Source organism: Sardina pilchardus, chromosome 21 (genome assembly GCF_963854185.1).
Source record: "Sardina pilchardus chromosome 21, fSarPil1.1, whole genome shotgun sequence".
Taxonomy (NCBI): domain Eukaryota; kingdom Metazoa; phylum Chordata; class Actinopteri; order Clupeiformes; family Clupeidae; genus Sardina; species Sardina pilchardus.
This window is the reverse complement of record NC_085014.1, coordinates 8,327,776-8,344,301: the sequence shown is the minus strand read 5'-3', so window position 1 is coordinate 8,344,301 and position 16,526 is coordinate 8,327,776. Positions and strand designations below refer to the sequence as shown.

The 16,526-nt window shown below is 42.8% G+C and overlaps 1 protein-coding gene across 2 annotated transcripts in view; it reads left to right on the top strand.

The window, feature by feature from the left end:
• Window positions 1-9,896: 9,896 nt before the first annotated feature.
• mtmr10 (myotubularin related protein 10) overlaps window positions 9,897-16,526 on the top strand; it is a 43,290-nt gene continuing 36,660 nt past the window's right edge. For both annotated transcript variants that reach the window (XM_062524139.1, XM_062524138.1), the window contains exons 1-2: window positions 9,897-10,612; window positions 11,090-11,150. In XM_062524139.1, coding sequence (XP_062380123.1) covers window positions 10,556-10,612; window positions 11,090-11,150 — 118 coding nt within the window. In that variant the 5' untranslated portion in view covers window positions 9,897-10,555. The remainder of the gene's footprint in view (window positions 10,613-11,089; window positions 11,151-16,526) is intronic.

The window sequence follows — 16,526 nt, the reverse complement described above, 5'->3', positions numbered from 1 at the left end:
CACCAATTAACTCAGGGGTGGCATGTAGATAAACAGAAACGGGCTGTTAAATTAGCACACATGCATGAGTATGCGCCCAACACTATACTCATGCATACAGTAAGAACAAAGAAGAACACATAGGCTCCCTCCAGGAGACATTAAAATATATTATTTTCTATTCTGTTTTATTCTATTCTCTCAATGAAGATATAGAAAAATACTCATCCAAGACATTTTCCCCCACAATAACTTATGCCATCTGTCAAAATAATTTGACCTGCTTTTTTCTGTCTGAGCTGGCAAAGAGCTAAACAAAATCATCCAACATCAAACCACAAACACTAAACTAAATACAACTACAACTAAATAGGCCTACTTGAAACATGTTTTCACGAAACAGGAATGACACAAACACCAATTAAAGACTAACCTTAATATAAACTATTGCTTAATGTCTTTTAAAACTGGCTTTCTGGTTAAGCTGGCTATCTATGGAAGCATAGCATTGCACTCATAATGCTAGTACTGACCCTAAGGCCCAATCAGATTTCTCATTCTTCCCCTTCCCCTTCCCCTTGCCTAGCCTACCCCTTGCCCCTCGAAACAGAGTGGCATAGGGGTGAGAATATTCCCCTTGTATATGGGACACCAACATATAGCCTAGGTGACTGCCAGGACTTTTTTACACATAACTTACAAACATCGTACCATACTGAAAACTAATATTTTGCCACTAGACATACGTAACCTACATCTGTCCTTTCCCAAGTACAGTTGCATTTTCAGATTTGAACAACAACCGTTCAGGAATTGAGCAAAACCGGAACGTGTGAAATGTTTCATTTGCCAGTGGTTCTTAACTGGTCTGGTTTAGAAACCCACATGTTCATAAAGTTGTGACCAATAGATTTTTCTTTTTTTTTTTGTGCATTTCAGTTCAGATAACTTTATAAGTTCCCGAGGGGCAATTCGGTTTACAGCCAACCCGTCCATGAAGGGGTTAAAAGTTAAAAAAGTGCATTAGCATACACTGTATAAAATGTATGCGATGTTAAGAATAAATTGTTACCTTTCAAAGTATTAGACAGGTTTGCCTTTGACAGAGGTGCCTTATTTCCACGTGGCATGTTAGTTTGCCTGTTATGTGCACCCCACACACTGGGGTTTCTGTCTTATTTTGTCCTCAATTTAAGTTAATCCATTCTAGGTTACTTCAAATATTCAGGGTTGCAGCCAACATCATTTTATAAAATAACATCTCTAAAATTATATCTAACATGAAAATGTCACATGAAAATGGTCTATGTCCATGGCAATGACTGTAGACAGGTCATTTGCTCAACTTTTTGGGCCTAGTTTTCTGTCAAAGTTTTCTCAATGGATTCCTGGTCAGAACTAGCCTGGCTAACGCCTCCCACTTCTCAAATGAGACGTGGTCTGGCAACCAGACGTTCATTTTCTCGTATTTGAAAAAATGCCCAGATCCGTTCATTGGGCGCCACGGATGTCAATCAAATGCGTCTCTGCATAGCTCTTCATGGTCTTGCTTTCTCCCCTGTTCTGTGATTGGCCTCCAACATCAGGCGAACATGGGGGCGTTAGTTTCCAGACTGCCTTAGCAGCGTGAAAGAAATCACCGCGCAAGGCAGTATGGGAAACCCAGGCTAGGTCAGAACCCCTATTGAAACAGATTAAGACTTGGGGCATGTTAACTTTTGTCCAAAAATTCAAGATGGCCGCCGTATGGGCAATTCCATATCAGTTGGAACAGGTCCGACACCATGGTCCTCAGTTTTTCCTGATTTTTGGTCAAAATGTTCCTCCATGTCTCATTAGAGGAAAACCAAAATTTTAGCTTGGTATCTTGTTTAGTTTCTGAGATATGGCTCTTCAAATGTGGATAGACGTGTCCTAAAAAAAGGCTGAAAATGCCTGTATTTAATGAGCACTACTTTTTTTTAAACCCCTCTCCTGTCTTAAGCCTAGCATATTATTTTCTAAAAATTTGAACACTGGGGCAGTACCCTGTTTAGTTGTCCAATATCACAAAGGAATTATAGTCCTTCCCACCATTGAAGACTTATTCATCGAAACAAACCCATATTTTTTTTTAAAGCAATGAAAAACAAAAAAACTGTTTTTGTTCTCTTATGGTCATGAATGGATAGCACTCACATTTTTAAAACTTTACATATATATAGTCCACGAGTAAGAGAACATGTTGAAAAAAAATTGAGATGGTAAGTGTTCGTATTTCGAGGCTATGGGCCTTCAAAGATGGCCAAAATGGTGTTTTTTCCTAAAAATGCCAATTTCATTGCCTTTTTTCAAGGACAAGATGAAATGCAAATCCAACAGTTATTTTCTCCTGCAATAGTATGCCACTTTGTAGACCATGTGAATGTGGTAGATCCGACCTGTCCACTTTAATATCCCCTCAGTACATGTCTGAAGTTAGAAAAAATGAAAAATTGTCTTGGCTGAAGGAGGTGTTGGTTCGATTTTTATGAACCTCTTAGAAGGACAATATGGGGTTTACACCCATGCTTTTCTGTTTGAGGGATCGGAATGCCATCCTATGAACAGGATAAAAATTGTATATCCCATTTTTACTCTTTATTGACCCCTTAGAATATGTCCAAGAGTTGCCAAAAATGAAAAAGGCGACTAAATTGAGGGGCTTAAAATGGCCAAGTGGATCAAGTCACACAAGGCTGAAAATGTAATATAAGACAGATGAGATACTGAGGGAGAACACTGTGAAATGTATAACCCCTGTTACGATGGCCTTTGAACCCACTGTGTTAACTGAGGTTAAGGGCTAAAAACCACCAACCACCGATCCGGTGGTCTCCAACTTTTTCATCTCTTGATAGAAAATTTGAGACTTGAAACTCATACATGTTGTTCATCTCTTCAAAGCGGCTTTTTGAGACCATCCATGACTTCCTGTGATAACCGGAAGTTGGTTTAAAACAGGAAGTACACTTTAAAAAGGTTTTTTGCGAGGCCCAGATTGGCTGTCTGTCGGTCTCTTACTAGGATTTTCTTGGAGCAGATCTTCCACACAGTAGAAGACTGATATCATCGTCCATCGCGATGTTTTACAGTACACATCGTCATATGCCAATTAAGGGGACATCGCCCAACCCTAATCCTGCATTAACCACCAAAGGGAAGCAGCTCACATATTTCACCTAGTTTCTGTTCATGCTTATATGTTTACTCTTTTGGTAGGCCTACATTGGGATGGTTTGGTGATCTCATCCCACCAGCCACACCATAGCCTGTTTTGGAATCTATTGCTATTGGTAACTCCATAGTTACAGTACGTCAGGAATGATGTCAAATTGTTTAAAAGGCACGTAGAAACATTTACATGTAGGCCTACGTTTTGCAAAATGGTAAGAATGGAGGCTCAGTCTCTTGTGTGAGGCTCACACATCTCACACCCTCACACCACACATGCATCTCCACCCACTAATGTCTCCTCTTCACTTCCTCCAATGAAGGAGTGTATTAAGCTGTCAGTGAGATCGGTGCATGAATGACACAAACAACCAGACAGTGACAGACTTAAACAGACTAACTTTTAGAAAGAAACAATATGATGTCACTTGTCACAGGTGACACAAAATAATGTGAAGTTACCCTACATTTTCAAATTGAACTCAGCCCAAAGGCAGCCCTTTGGGTATGTTCACTCATATAGAGTTTAATCATTAATAAATAAGTAAACAAATAATGTTTATGTACTGTATGTCCTATAAAACAGAGTGCAGGTATGGCGAGCCTTGAGAAAATCAATGACAAAATTAAATATAACATTTAGAACATTTAGTAAATCTCACTGTACGATGAGCTCAGAAGTGGCTAGTCCTGATGTATATATTCAGTTGTTTCCATAATTCATTTCATTTGAAACGTTTCCATAATTCATTTCATTTGAAATGTTTAAACATGCATGTTGCCATGTTGCTTGTTGTAATAGGCTACATGATCGGATAAAACTGGTGGGTATCTAAACCAGGGAGGACACTAACAGTCTGCTGTGCAACATAGAGAGAGAGAGAGCCTGCTGGCCTGTAACTGTAGTGAGCACGGTGGTAAACCCCCCTCAGTGCTGACCCGAGAGATAGCAGCCTGGGTGCAGGGCTGAACCGCATGGCTCAACACAACGCAGGTAACACAACCAGCAGACACTCAGGGCTGTCAGGATGCAATATCGACGTTTTGAACTGTAACAAGCATCATATATGGTCTTTAAATGAAGTAAAATAAGATTAAATCAGAAAGATGTGTATATAGTCTGGCTATCATCATACTATGCTCAGTCTTTTCAGATTGAACATTAGTCTGGGGAGTCTGCACTTTATTTCTACTGCACAGAGGTCTGATCAATGGGCATAGTTCAAATGATTCCATACACTTGGATAGTCCTTCAAATTCAATCAGACCAATGATCCGGATGGGTCTTTTGGATAAGCTAGTTTGTGACTGGACCCAAAGGTTGTGGACAGGAAGCAGGAGAGATGTGCAGATTTCAAAGCCTGAGCTGCAGGGCGAAATCCAAATTGCCAGCAGATCAGGCTGGGTTCACCTAGCCTAGTGTACTGTGTTATACTAATCATTAGGCATATGTATGCGATAACTGCTAAATAATGGAAATATTACATCATCAACACATTGTTCATTTATTATTAATACAATATTTATGAACATATTTTAGATAGATTTACTACTGTGTATGCTTTATACTGAGCCATTTACTATCAGTTTACAAATGCTTCATTGTGTAGCTAGCTATTTTAAAGTGTTTCTGAAATGCATATGTTTTATATTCATGGCTTTCAGCATAAAGCTTGTTTTGTGTGCTCTGTGTTCAAATTCAAGTCAGCCTGGTGCAGTGGTCAGTTTAGTCCTGACCACAGCAATTTACATTAGTGATCTGCAATGCATTTCATGTGTGCTCCTAAGAGTAGTTGGTTGTACTCAACTTCAGTTCAAATGGTTCTCGTGATGACTTACTGTACTGCTACTTGGCCAAGTCAGAACCACCTCCTCAAAGGGGTGTGCTGTTCACTAAATAGTCAAGCACTTCCTCATATGCTGTATTTGCTGTGATGGAGTCACGGAGTTTCATTCTTCTAGTCTGTCTCATGATACAATGCCACGGTAGGAGATGATTTTAGTTCTGAAACCATTTTCTAAAATGTTCAGTTTGGTTACTTAGCTTATCCAAAGTGAGTTACAGAACAAAAGTTAATATTTGATTTTTTGTGAGTAAGCAGGTAAACCTATGATAAGTAAAATAGTATTAATGTAGGTTTACTCAATCATATACTGTAGGTTCTTGTTCCTTAAACACAGGAGCCTATTTTACACATAGAAATGTAATATGTACAAACTTTAGAAGGTGACAGTAAAGATTTCACTCTCAGTAAATTCTTTTTTGCTTTCCCCTGAAGGGTCCACTCATTTCCATTACCCAAAGAAAGGAGAGGAGGTTACACTGTCCTGTAGAACGTGTCAATGGGAGGCTGATGTGAACTCAGACAACAGAGTGGACTGCAGCTTATTAACCGGGATTTATTCAAATAAATCAGAATGTCCAGCTGCAGAACCGGACCTATGCAAAGAGATAAATAGAGGCAAATCCGGAGAGTGTGACATCAGTGCAAAGAGGGGATTCTTCGCTTGTGTTAATGACTCCAAAAATGTCTCCTGCTTCATTCACCCATTCATACCCTCTGGTCATCTTGTGGAGTCCTTCATTGTAGCTCAGGAAGAACCAGACAGTAAGTGTGAATGTACAGTAAGATACCCTTTGATGTAAAACAGCAAGATTAACAACATGCTATAGTATGTTCATTTCACTTTGTCCACAGTGGTGTCTGATCCTGTAAAGGAAAGCTCAGTGTATGTGTCTGCAGGAGGATCAATTAATCTGACATGTGTCTTTACAACAAAGATAAGTTATTCCAATCAGCCTTTTGTGGTGTACTGGATTAAGACTGCAGCTGAGAGCAGCACATGTGTGTACTCATGTCATTATGATAGAGATCATAGTTCTGGGTTTGATGAACACTGTGCCATTGACAAAGATCTTCTGCAGAGGAGATCAAACATATCCAAACCTGCTCTCGCTGGTACCAACACCCATAACCTGATGATCAGTAATGCCACTCACTCAGACAGTGGACAGTATGTGTGTGCCTTACAAGTGAACAAAAACAACCAGCAGCACTGGACAATCATCACCAGCACTACAGTTACTGTGGGTGATTCAGGCTCAGTCAAATTTGGTAAGAATATAAATCTCACATGAAGTCCAATTTCCTTCTCATTGCTTCTTCATTTGAGTTGGAACAGTTAGTAAGTTAGATGCGTATTTTAAAAACCCTGATATGGATGTGCAACTTGTTTGATTTGTCTGGAGATGACGTTCATTCCTGATGATCCATAGTCAGAGGTGGAAAGCTCCAGCTTCAGTGAAAGTCCTACCACATTATGTGCCAACCATTCATTTAACCAGGCGATTCTAATTAGCTCAGCTAGGTAGACAGCTAATTGATGAGATCACCTGTGCTAATACATGGTCAGACCTTTACTCACTGAAGCTGGAGTTTTCCACCTCTGTCCATAGTTATCTTTGTGGCTGTGACTAAATACCGAATCATAATGCAATGCCACTATGTCACTGGTACTTTAATGATAACCTGAATATGTTGAAGACAATCCAACAATCAGTGGAATTACCATAAATTCAGCCTGACATTTCATATGGCCATAATGAACAATGCAGTGAGGTGTCTGAATAAAAGTAATGCTCTATCCATTCATTAAGATATAACAATAATAATAAAATAATAATGTAATGTTCGCTTTTAGAGCACTTTTCTAAAAACACGTCATCAAACACTCCTCCGCAGTGCTAGGAACAGTGGAAAAACATACTGTATATCCCTCTGTCGAAGAACTGGTAAAAATGATGATATGATCCAAAACCATATTTTCCAGGCATCTACGTCGCCGGCATAGTGGTGCCCATTCTTCTCATCGTTGTTGTTGTCGTCATCATACTACTTAGAAGGAGATCAGCTGGGACCAAAGGTGAGACATTTACATGTATTTTCCGAATAATTTTAGCATTTGATCTTAAACATAGAATTCAGTTCTTGTTTTTTGTTTTTGTCTTTACAGCTCCTCATGTGATATTCCAAAGGTACCTTTCAAATCTTGTTGTGTGTTTGATGATGTGTTAATTTATTTTCTTTGGGATGTGTCTCTGAAGTGATGACTAAGAGCAGATATCTTTGTGTGCTTTTCTCTCGACTCTTCTCCTCACTGCCCCTCTTCATCACTGTCTCCAGTTATCAGCACGGGGAGGAAGAGGACGGTGATGATGACTGTGAGTTTGGGTGCTTGTCTTCTTTGGAGTAAAATTCCATTCATGTTTAACACTGAACTCTGTACGCACTTGTATTAAGAAATGAACGTTGCCTTAATTCCCCTTTGCAGGTTCCCCTTATGCGGTGAGCCAGAGAGAGCAGGAACCCATGTACTCCCTTCTTCAGCTGCCCGAGCAGGAAACTGACCGCTCCACCAGCGGGGATGGAGAACTCACCTCAGAACCGTCAGGACACAAGACCATCATGAAAAAGAACTCCATTTATGAATCCTCAGATCCTTGATGGAGACGAACTCCATGTATGACTCCTCAGGTCCATGATGAAGAAGAACTCCATTTATGAATCCTCAGGTCCATGAGGAAGAAGAACTCCATGTATGACTCCTCAGGTCCATGATGAAGAAGAACTCCATGTATGACTCCTCAGGTCCATAGCATCCCACTGCTGCAGTGCACTGTGTCAGCGCTCAGTCCGGGCCTGATGAGGGGGCTACTGCAGGTCTTGCATAAGTATTGCTGTTTATGGGCTAATTGTTTTTCAGTTGATGTATGTAGGCTACTAGGTGCAATTTCTAAGTGGCCATTTTCTCACCTTTCATGTTGTTGCATCCATTTATTCATGTGTTAGATCATGTAGATCATATCAGTCATCATCGTCCTTGTTCTTGTTTGGGGTGAGATGCATAAAAATAGCTATTATCGCCTATCCAGTTTCAATGAGGAAGGAACTCTTGCTCCCCGAGTTTCCTGTTAAATTCCCCGAGGTTGAGTTTCGCACTCTAGTATTTCAGAATCATTGCTATAAGGAGATAGTGCACTTTTTTGCACTTGAATTCACTTCAGTTGCATCCATTATCTTCATATTATGTTGTTCTCTTTGTGTGAAATTTGGCCTGTAAAGTTATATTTAAAGCAAAAAAACAAAAACAATGTTATAGCCTACTTTTGTAGGAAAATATGTTTTAATATGTGCTTTTGTTATTTCACAGATAAATCTTCATGTTTGTTAAAGTGCTAATTCGGAGAAAAGACCCCTCCAAGGCCTTTTTCTGCATTACACATCAAATAAGCCATTGTGTAAAAAGTCATCCTAAACTAAAGTAATCAGATTGTGTTACATGCAATCCAATTGATTACTGATTTAAAAAAAATGGCCTAATCTGCAGTCAGCAATGGATTGCATTTCAAAGTAGCCTAATCTGACCCCGTATAGGTGTGCTGTTTATGTTGATATATGGCTTTCTATGTGTTCATTAAAGAGTTTGTGAGATATTTCAGCATTAATATCACAGCAATTTGGTGCATTGGGCAGCCCGCAGTTCTCCTCGTCCAGGATTTGCCGAGAAGTAGTGGTGTGCGATACTGCAAAATGTGGTATCAATTCAGTCACTGTAGGGCAGAAGGCCATTTATTTTTCAGTTAGGCTACAGGTTTTACAAACACTGGGCCAGTGTGGATCCTCGACACTCAAAGGAGTGAGTAACGCCCCTAAAAACTACCCACGAGTTGAAGTGACATGTTTAAAACGCCACTGTTAGTCCCACTCTGCCCACAAGATGGCAGTGCCGTGCAATACATGTATCTCTCCTACTGTTGACGTTTCAGCAATATATGTCTACTTGAGGGAAATTAAATTAGGCTAATCTATTTAAAAGAAAAGACAAGCTACTTCAATACATTTTAACGTCGAATTACATTATTTATCTGACCGTAAAATGTGCATGATTTAATAGCAGCTGAGTTTCCATTAAGTGTGCCTTCTCTTGCGTCCTTTATGGAGTAGAAGACCTTATAGCCTACTGATCTTACAGCTCAAGTGAATAGTTTTCCATGTAGGCCTATATTTTAGAATCACAGCGCACCATGCAGCCAATAGTCACATGAAAGAAGTTATGATGTTGGTAAGATATTCAGCAGACGCTTTTGTGTGGTCTACAATATTGTTGTGATTCCAAGCACTTGAAGTTATCCATATAACGTAATCGCCAAAAAAACATCTGAACCAAAGCCATCGATATCTCAAAGTTGCGACAGCCGTTGACTTCCATGTTAAAGCCAGATTAGAGCGGTCACGTGGTATAGTGGTTAGACTCAGTAGTTCCCTCGGCCCCTGGTTTACTACGGGATTGACAGCAGCGATCGCATTAATATTTACGGTAAATACTCGATGAAAATTACTATAAACTGCATTTCCACACACATATATCACTCAATGAAAATGCATTATTATGCACACGACTATATAAGTCATGTAGAAAATTCTGAGATATTCATTCATTCTCAATGGAAAAGTTCCCGGAAGTGCCGCCATTGTTTGTACACGGGAGTCAATGGTAGTGTCGCAACTTTGAGATATCGATGGCTTTGATCTGAACCAAAGCGATTAAGTTAAAGTCCCATATGAACAAGTGGGTTAAGGAATCCCAACAATAACATTGTAGACCACACCTCCAACACAGTTTGAGGAGGACATCCATGCTCTCAGCCCCTCCCCTACGTGAATATGGCTGCGGCTTTTGAGATGCAAGCTGCCTGCCCGAAAATGTTGTCAACGATGACCCCCGGTTAGTTGACTTCTTTGAAGTATCTCGTAACTGTCTACAGGAGAAAGGCTTGGAGAAGTTGGGATGGTCAATTGCTCTTCTTACGAAATATCGCCTGAATGCGTCAAGGATCAAGATTTTCGCTAACGTTGCATGCACCAGCAACAGCCCGTTGGACTGACTGTCGGGGTTGACGTTGGCAAAGTTCGGCAATTTGAGATTCATCTGTCAGCTGCTTATGGTTCTTCGATAGCTTGGACTTGGTATCAAATTGACCATTCCACTCTGGCTGAGCTGCGACCAGACATAACCGGATGAATTGTGCGAATGGGGTGGTCAGGTGTAACGTTACGGTGAACTAAATGGGGATTTTCAACTCAAGAAAATGGACTTTAAGCGCTCGGGGTTTGAGATCATTAGCCAGCAATAGCCTGGTAGCCTGCTAACCTAGCTAGCTAACCAGCTAACATTTGAACCAAGTTGTTAGAATATTGAACGTCTCATCTGTGCAAACGAAATAGCCGTGCACTGGACAAATATATGCGCTCACTTGGTTCTTTTTCTGAGTTGAATTCTGCGCAGTGAGCTAAGGTAGCTCCTCGGCTAACTGGTTGCTAGCATGTTTTCGGTGAAGCCGCTGAAGCCGACTTTCAAGTCCTATCTTCCCCCTGTACAGGTGAGTGATGTAAATATTCACCTTAGATTTTGGATTTCAACCTTAAATGGTTGACCGAAAAAAAACTTGTTAAACACTTTGGTGGCGATTTTAAGTTAGCATCTACTCATTAAAGTGATACAGATGGATAGCAGTATCATTCGGATGTTTTTGGTCAATGGGATAGGCTAACCTGAGCCTGTTTTATTTCGACAAAATGAAGATGGACAGGTTTGCTGTATCAGTATGTAGATTTAGGCCTGCCTGTATTGGAACTGGAATTTTGCAGTTGCTTACTGATCATTAAACTTGTAAAGGGGACTTTCAAACGTAGCCAACTTTTAACATGCACCTGTTAACTGCAACCTTATTTTCACCATGTGTAGGCCTACGACCATGTTTTACTGTAACCGTTCTAGAAATGAGACTGCTGGCTCAAAAACACAAATATACATGTGTATGTTGTTGTAACTTATAACTTGTCTTCTATCCACACAGACTGACCTGAAGAAAAGTCCGCAGCTGACGATCCGGAAACTTGAGGCCAAACTCCTCCCAGGTGAGTTCTCCCTGGCACGACCTTCATGAGTTTGGCAGTCATGTCACACACATAGAAGTTGGGCAAAATCAGAAAATGAATTGAGGTTATCATCACTGCTCACGTTCTTTCTTCTGTCATATGTTGGAAACAAAGGCTGCCTTTTAATGACAATCTTCACAGAGATCACACAGATCTATATTTTTGCAAGACCATTTTCATATGCTTTTTGTGCCATAATATGCAAACAACTTTGTGTTCAATGACGATTATGCTCCTTGGAATAACAGTTTAGAGCTGTGGTTTTTGTGAGGTTAATGGTCAGATTATTGTGGATGACCACCGTCCAGCCAAGCCTATGAGAGCTTGATGGGATAATGTGTGTGAGTTTACTGCAGCCACAGAATCTTAATCAGCATTCATTCCCAAGATTCTTTGCTGCATTCTATAGAACTCTTGGAATGGTATACGGAACCTGACCACTCTCTGGCACAGCTCCCTGGCAGTGGTCTCCATGGTGATGGAGTTCTGAAGCCATGTCTTTCTTCTCTGTCTGCAGACGGCTTCGCATAATTTAGCTAACAATAGCTCTGAGCAAGTCTGGGCTTTCTGCCGTCTTACCCATACTTGTGTGTGTGTGTGTGTGTGTGTGTGTGTGTGTGTGTAGGCAGGTGTGTGTTTGTGTGTATATACAGGTGAGCGGAGAGGATTTTAAATGATTAATCTCATAAATGCCTTCAAAGGTCTCTTCCGCCTTACTTGACAAGGATGCCCACTTAAGCTGTCACTGTGTTCTCCGTCTGCGTTCACAGAGCCGTGTGAAATTTTAATGCATGGCTTCATGGCTGTAGCCTCCGGGACTGGCCTAGTTTGTGTTTAGCTGGGTTAGCTGTGTGATTTCAGTCTGAGAACGCTTTCCTCTTCCTTCTGAGTTATCAGGGGACTGCCTCCTACGAGACTTCTGATGTGAAGGTGTGTGAGTGGCAGGTGACCTGACCTATGCTGTGTGTCATCCTCCTCAGAGATATGACCCTGTGTAGACGTACATGCAACCGGGACACAGACTTGTTTTGTGCGCGCTATCAGCAGAGGGGTTTGCATGCCACAGATAAGGTTGAGTGGGTTATTAAGTGGCAGACACTCGGCTACTACTTTGTGGACAACATGCGGTTGTTGCAGTATGGAAAACTGTAGTCTGTTTTTGTTGTCCTGGTCAATTAAAAGCAATATAATGCTGTCAGGTAGTTTCCCTTTTGGCTGTTTAAAAGATTTGAATTTGAATTTGATTTTGAAATATTTGAATAGGAGTATGCAGGCAGCTTCCCACGTCCTGTTGCCACACCTGCCACAGGTAAACTGACAGCTGATTGGTTAGTCTTTAGGGGTATCCAGATAGTCTTTAGGAGAACCCAAATGACCCAGCTGGTGGGCTGGTCTGGAGGAGAACCCAAATGACCCAGCTGGTTGGGCTGGTCTGGAAGAGAACCCAAATGACCCAGCTGCTTGGGCTGGTCTTTAGGAGAACCCAAATGACCCAGCTGCTTGGGCTGGTCTTTAGGAGAACCCAAATGACCCAGCTGCTTGGGCTGGTCTGGAAGAGAACCCAAATGACCCAGCTGCTTGGGCTGGTCTGGAGGAGAACCCAAATGACCCAGCTGCTTGGGCTGGTCTTTAGGAGAACCCAAATGACCCAGCTGCTTGGGCTGGTCTTTAGGAGAAGCTGTGTTGTGGCTAGATGTGAAAGGTCGTCTGTGAACTGTTGCCGTTAGAAACCGTGCGCTGCTCTGATGAGCCCGTCCAGTCCTCGTGCAGACGAGCTCACTTCCTGTTCCTGTGGCTGTCACGGTGTGGTCCCTCACACTGACACTAACGCCGCAAATAGTCTGGTAATGGGTTGTGTGTGTGTCCGTCCGTCATGGCAATATGGGAAGTTTGCACAGGACTAATTTCATTACGCTCCCGCAACACTGTCCGGCTTTGTGTGCCTCGGCGCTCCTATGGGAAAAACGGGAATGTCACTCGCTAAGACGCAGGGTCAGGAGAAGCTGGACTTGGGAGAAGTAAGAATGGGGGTCGCTTTTGGGAGTGTGGGTGATGGAAGTAGAAGAGACGACCCTCAGCTGAAATAGTTGTGAAAATCAGGAGTGATGTAGAGTAGTAAATCAAGGAAGGCCTCCTCTGCCTTGTAGCATAAATGTTATTCCTCATTTTAAATCCTCAAGTTTAAGTGTGTGTGGAAATCTGCCACAAGAGTAAATGTCCATGTAAATAGGACTGGAGCGTGACAGTGATGAAGATGATAATAATTAGACGGAGGAGGAGGAAGAAGAGGTCAAATCCTCTTGAAGACAACTACAGAATGAAGGCAGTAGGCCAGAGGTGCGTTCAAATTCGCAAACATAGGCGAACTTTCGAGGTGAACATGTTTTCTTTGAACTGTTGAATTTGAACGATTTGGTGTTAACATTCCATTCTAACAGTAATTGCATTGTTGCGTTCGTCAAACTCACGTCCAGTTCCACTATATGTTCGCGGCGCACCACCTCCTCCGACTGTTTGCGATTGTTAGCAAACGTTCGCCAAAAACTCAAGGTTAACGGAATACTGTTTGCAAACGTTCGCCTATGTTCGCCTAAGTTCGGTGAACTTGAACGCACCTCTGGAGTCGTGGAGAGTTGTAGGAGAACATGAAGCCCATAGCACAATAGACTGAAGTGTAGGGCGTGTATTTACATGCTGTCGGTGTGTGTGGGCAACTTAATCCAGTGCTACTTTGAGTATTCACTTTGAACATGCTGTTTAATCAGTGTGTTTGCATGGACATTAACACATGACACGTTAGCAAGTTGTCATGATGGCAACTTGCTCTACCAGTTGAGTCTCTGCTGCAGGAACATGGTGTTGAGTTTGTTTGACATGGTGGCAAAATGTCAACACTTGGAGCTGTGGGACACTGCCATGTGCAGTGCAGAGGAAAATGCTTCCATGGTTATTATTTTGAAATTATTTTTCAGCTATTTCTACACATTCATTCATATGCATTCTTGCATATATGACCATGTGCTATGGCTATTTTGCTTTGCTATGGGCTTTTCGACTTAGAGAAATGTCTATTATTTAGAAAATAGTTTTATATTATATTCAACTAATAATATAGTGTATACATTGTAAGTGGCTTTGGACAAATGGGTCCTCCGTGAGTGTGAGCGCACACATTGATACGAGCTGCCCTGTAATATACTGTAAGTAGGGTCTGCTTCAGCGGTGCTGTGGGTCAGTGTTGCATGGACACTGTATGGAAGAGTGGAAAAGCACAGTAGGCCCCTGCAGAGATTTCGGGTCACGGTTCTGCTTATCACCTCTGGTTTCCGGTTCTTTCTCATCGATTTCTCCTCGATTCTGATATTTCGGTTCCCATCCGTGCGCTGAATTAGGCCACGGTGCTGTTCAGAGTGCTATAGCAGGATTATTATGATCATGCAGTCCAGCTGTGACGGAACCCATAAATAGCCCTGAGAGAAGTCCTGGGTGAAGCCATGGGAAGAGTGATGCCGCATGTGTGTGAATAGAACGGTGAGTGTGTGTGTGTGTGTGCGCATGCACGCACGCAGTGGAAGTTGTGAGAGGAGAGGGAAGTGGGCCCAGCGTGAGAAAATAAAAATGCGATATATTTGGCCGGTGACAGAAGCATCTAGAAAGGGGTCTGCTTGCACAGAACCAAGTGAAGATTTGAATGTGGAGCAGAATAGGGGAGATATGATTAGGACTGGAGCTGTAGGAGGTGGTGTGTGAGTTCTGGGTCGGTACTGGAGCTGAGGGAGGTGGTGTGTGAGGTCTGGGTCGGTACTGGAGCTGAGGGAGGTGGTGTGTGAGGTCTGGGTCGGTTCTGGAGCTGAGGGAGGTGGTGTGTGAGTTCTGGGTCGGTACTGGAGCTGAGGGAGGTGGTGTGTGAGTTCTGGGTCGGTACTGGAGCTGAGGGAGGTGGTGTGTGAGTTCTGGGTCGGTACTGGAGCTGAGGGAGGTGGTGTGTGAGTTCTGGGTCGGTACTGGAGCTGAGGGAGGTGGTGTATGAGTTCTGGGTCGGTTCTATGTCAGTTCTGGAGCTGGAGGAGCTGCTGTATGAGTTCTGGGTCGGTTCTATATTGGTTCTGCAGCTGGAGGAGCAGCTGTGTGAGTTCTGGGTCGGTTCTGTATTGGTTCTGGAGCTGGAGGAGCAGCTGTGTGAGTTCTGGGTCGGTTCTGTATTGGTTCTGGAGCTGGAGGAGCAGCTGTGTGAGTTCTGGGTCGGTTCTGTATTGGTTCTGCAGCTTGAGGAGCAGCTGTGTGAGTTCTGGGTCGGTTCTGGAGCTGGAGGAGCTGCTGTGTGAGTTCTGGGTCGGTTCTGTATTGGTTCTGGAGCTGGAGGAGCAGCTGTGTCCCCATCTGGAGTAATTGGCCTGTGAGGCGTTCCCTTCTGCTTTCTAATTAAACAGCGCGAGATGGACCTTCCCTGTTTCCAAAATAGACACCCCGCACATACTTTCCCTCTTTTAAAACGCTGACCCACACAAAAACACAACCCTCCCTTCAGCTGGGTGTGTGTGTGTGTGTGTGTGTGTGTGCGTGTTTGTGTGTACGCATGTGTGTGTTTCCAGATGGTGTTAATGTGTGTTTTAATGTCATTCTTGTCTTTGTGTTGGGTGCTGTTGTGTATGTGGGATTTGTGGATGCATTTCAACACTGGTGTGTTGTGTACAGTACGTGCGTGCGTGTGTGTGCGCGACCGTGCGTGCGTGTGTGGTGTGGGATTTGTGGATGCATTTCAACACTGGTGTGTTGTGTACAGTACGTGCGTGCGTGTGTGTGTGTTGTGTACATGTACGTGCGTGCGTGCGTGTGTGTGCGCGACCGTGCGTGTGTGTGTGTGTGTGTGTGTGTGGTGTGGGATTTGTTTTAAATCTAACATGGTGACAGCAGGCAGAGTGGAGCTGTGCTTGTGCTGACCCACTTCTGTCTTGGGAATGGAATTTAAACGCACAATTTAGCTGCCCTCCACCCGCCCCACCGTATTTACTCTGCCGTCCACATCGCCCACCTCCACCCTGACCTGCCTACACACACACACACACACACACACACACGGGCACACCAGGCACAGGGAAGGCCTGATGGGCAGGACCGCTACAAACAGGGCATTGGCTAATGTGGGCACATTTAGTACATATGCCAAGCAACAACATGCAAACACTTCAATGGCAAGCAAGAGGCTGGGGTGGACAAAGGTTTATACACACACACACACAAACACACACACACACACACACACACATAGAGACACACATACAGACACACACAAAGAGACACATATACAGATACACACACACACAGATGGAATGAGTGAGGTGACACAGTTGGACA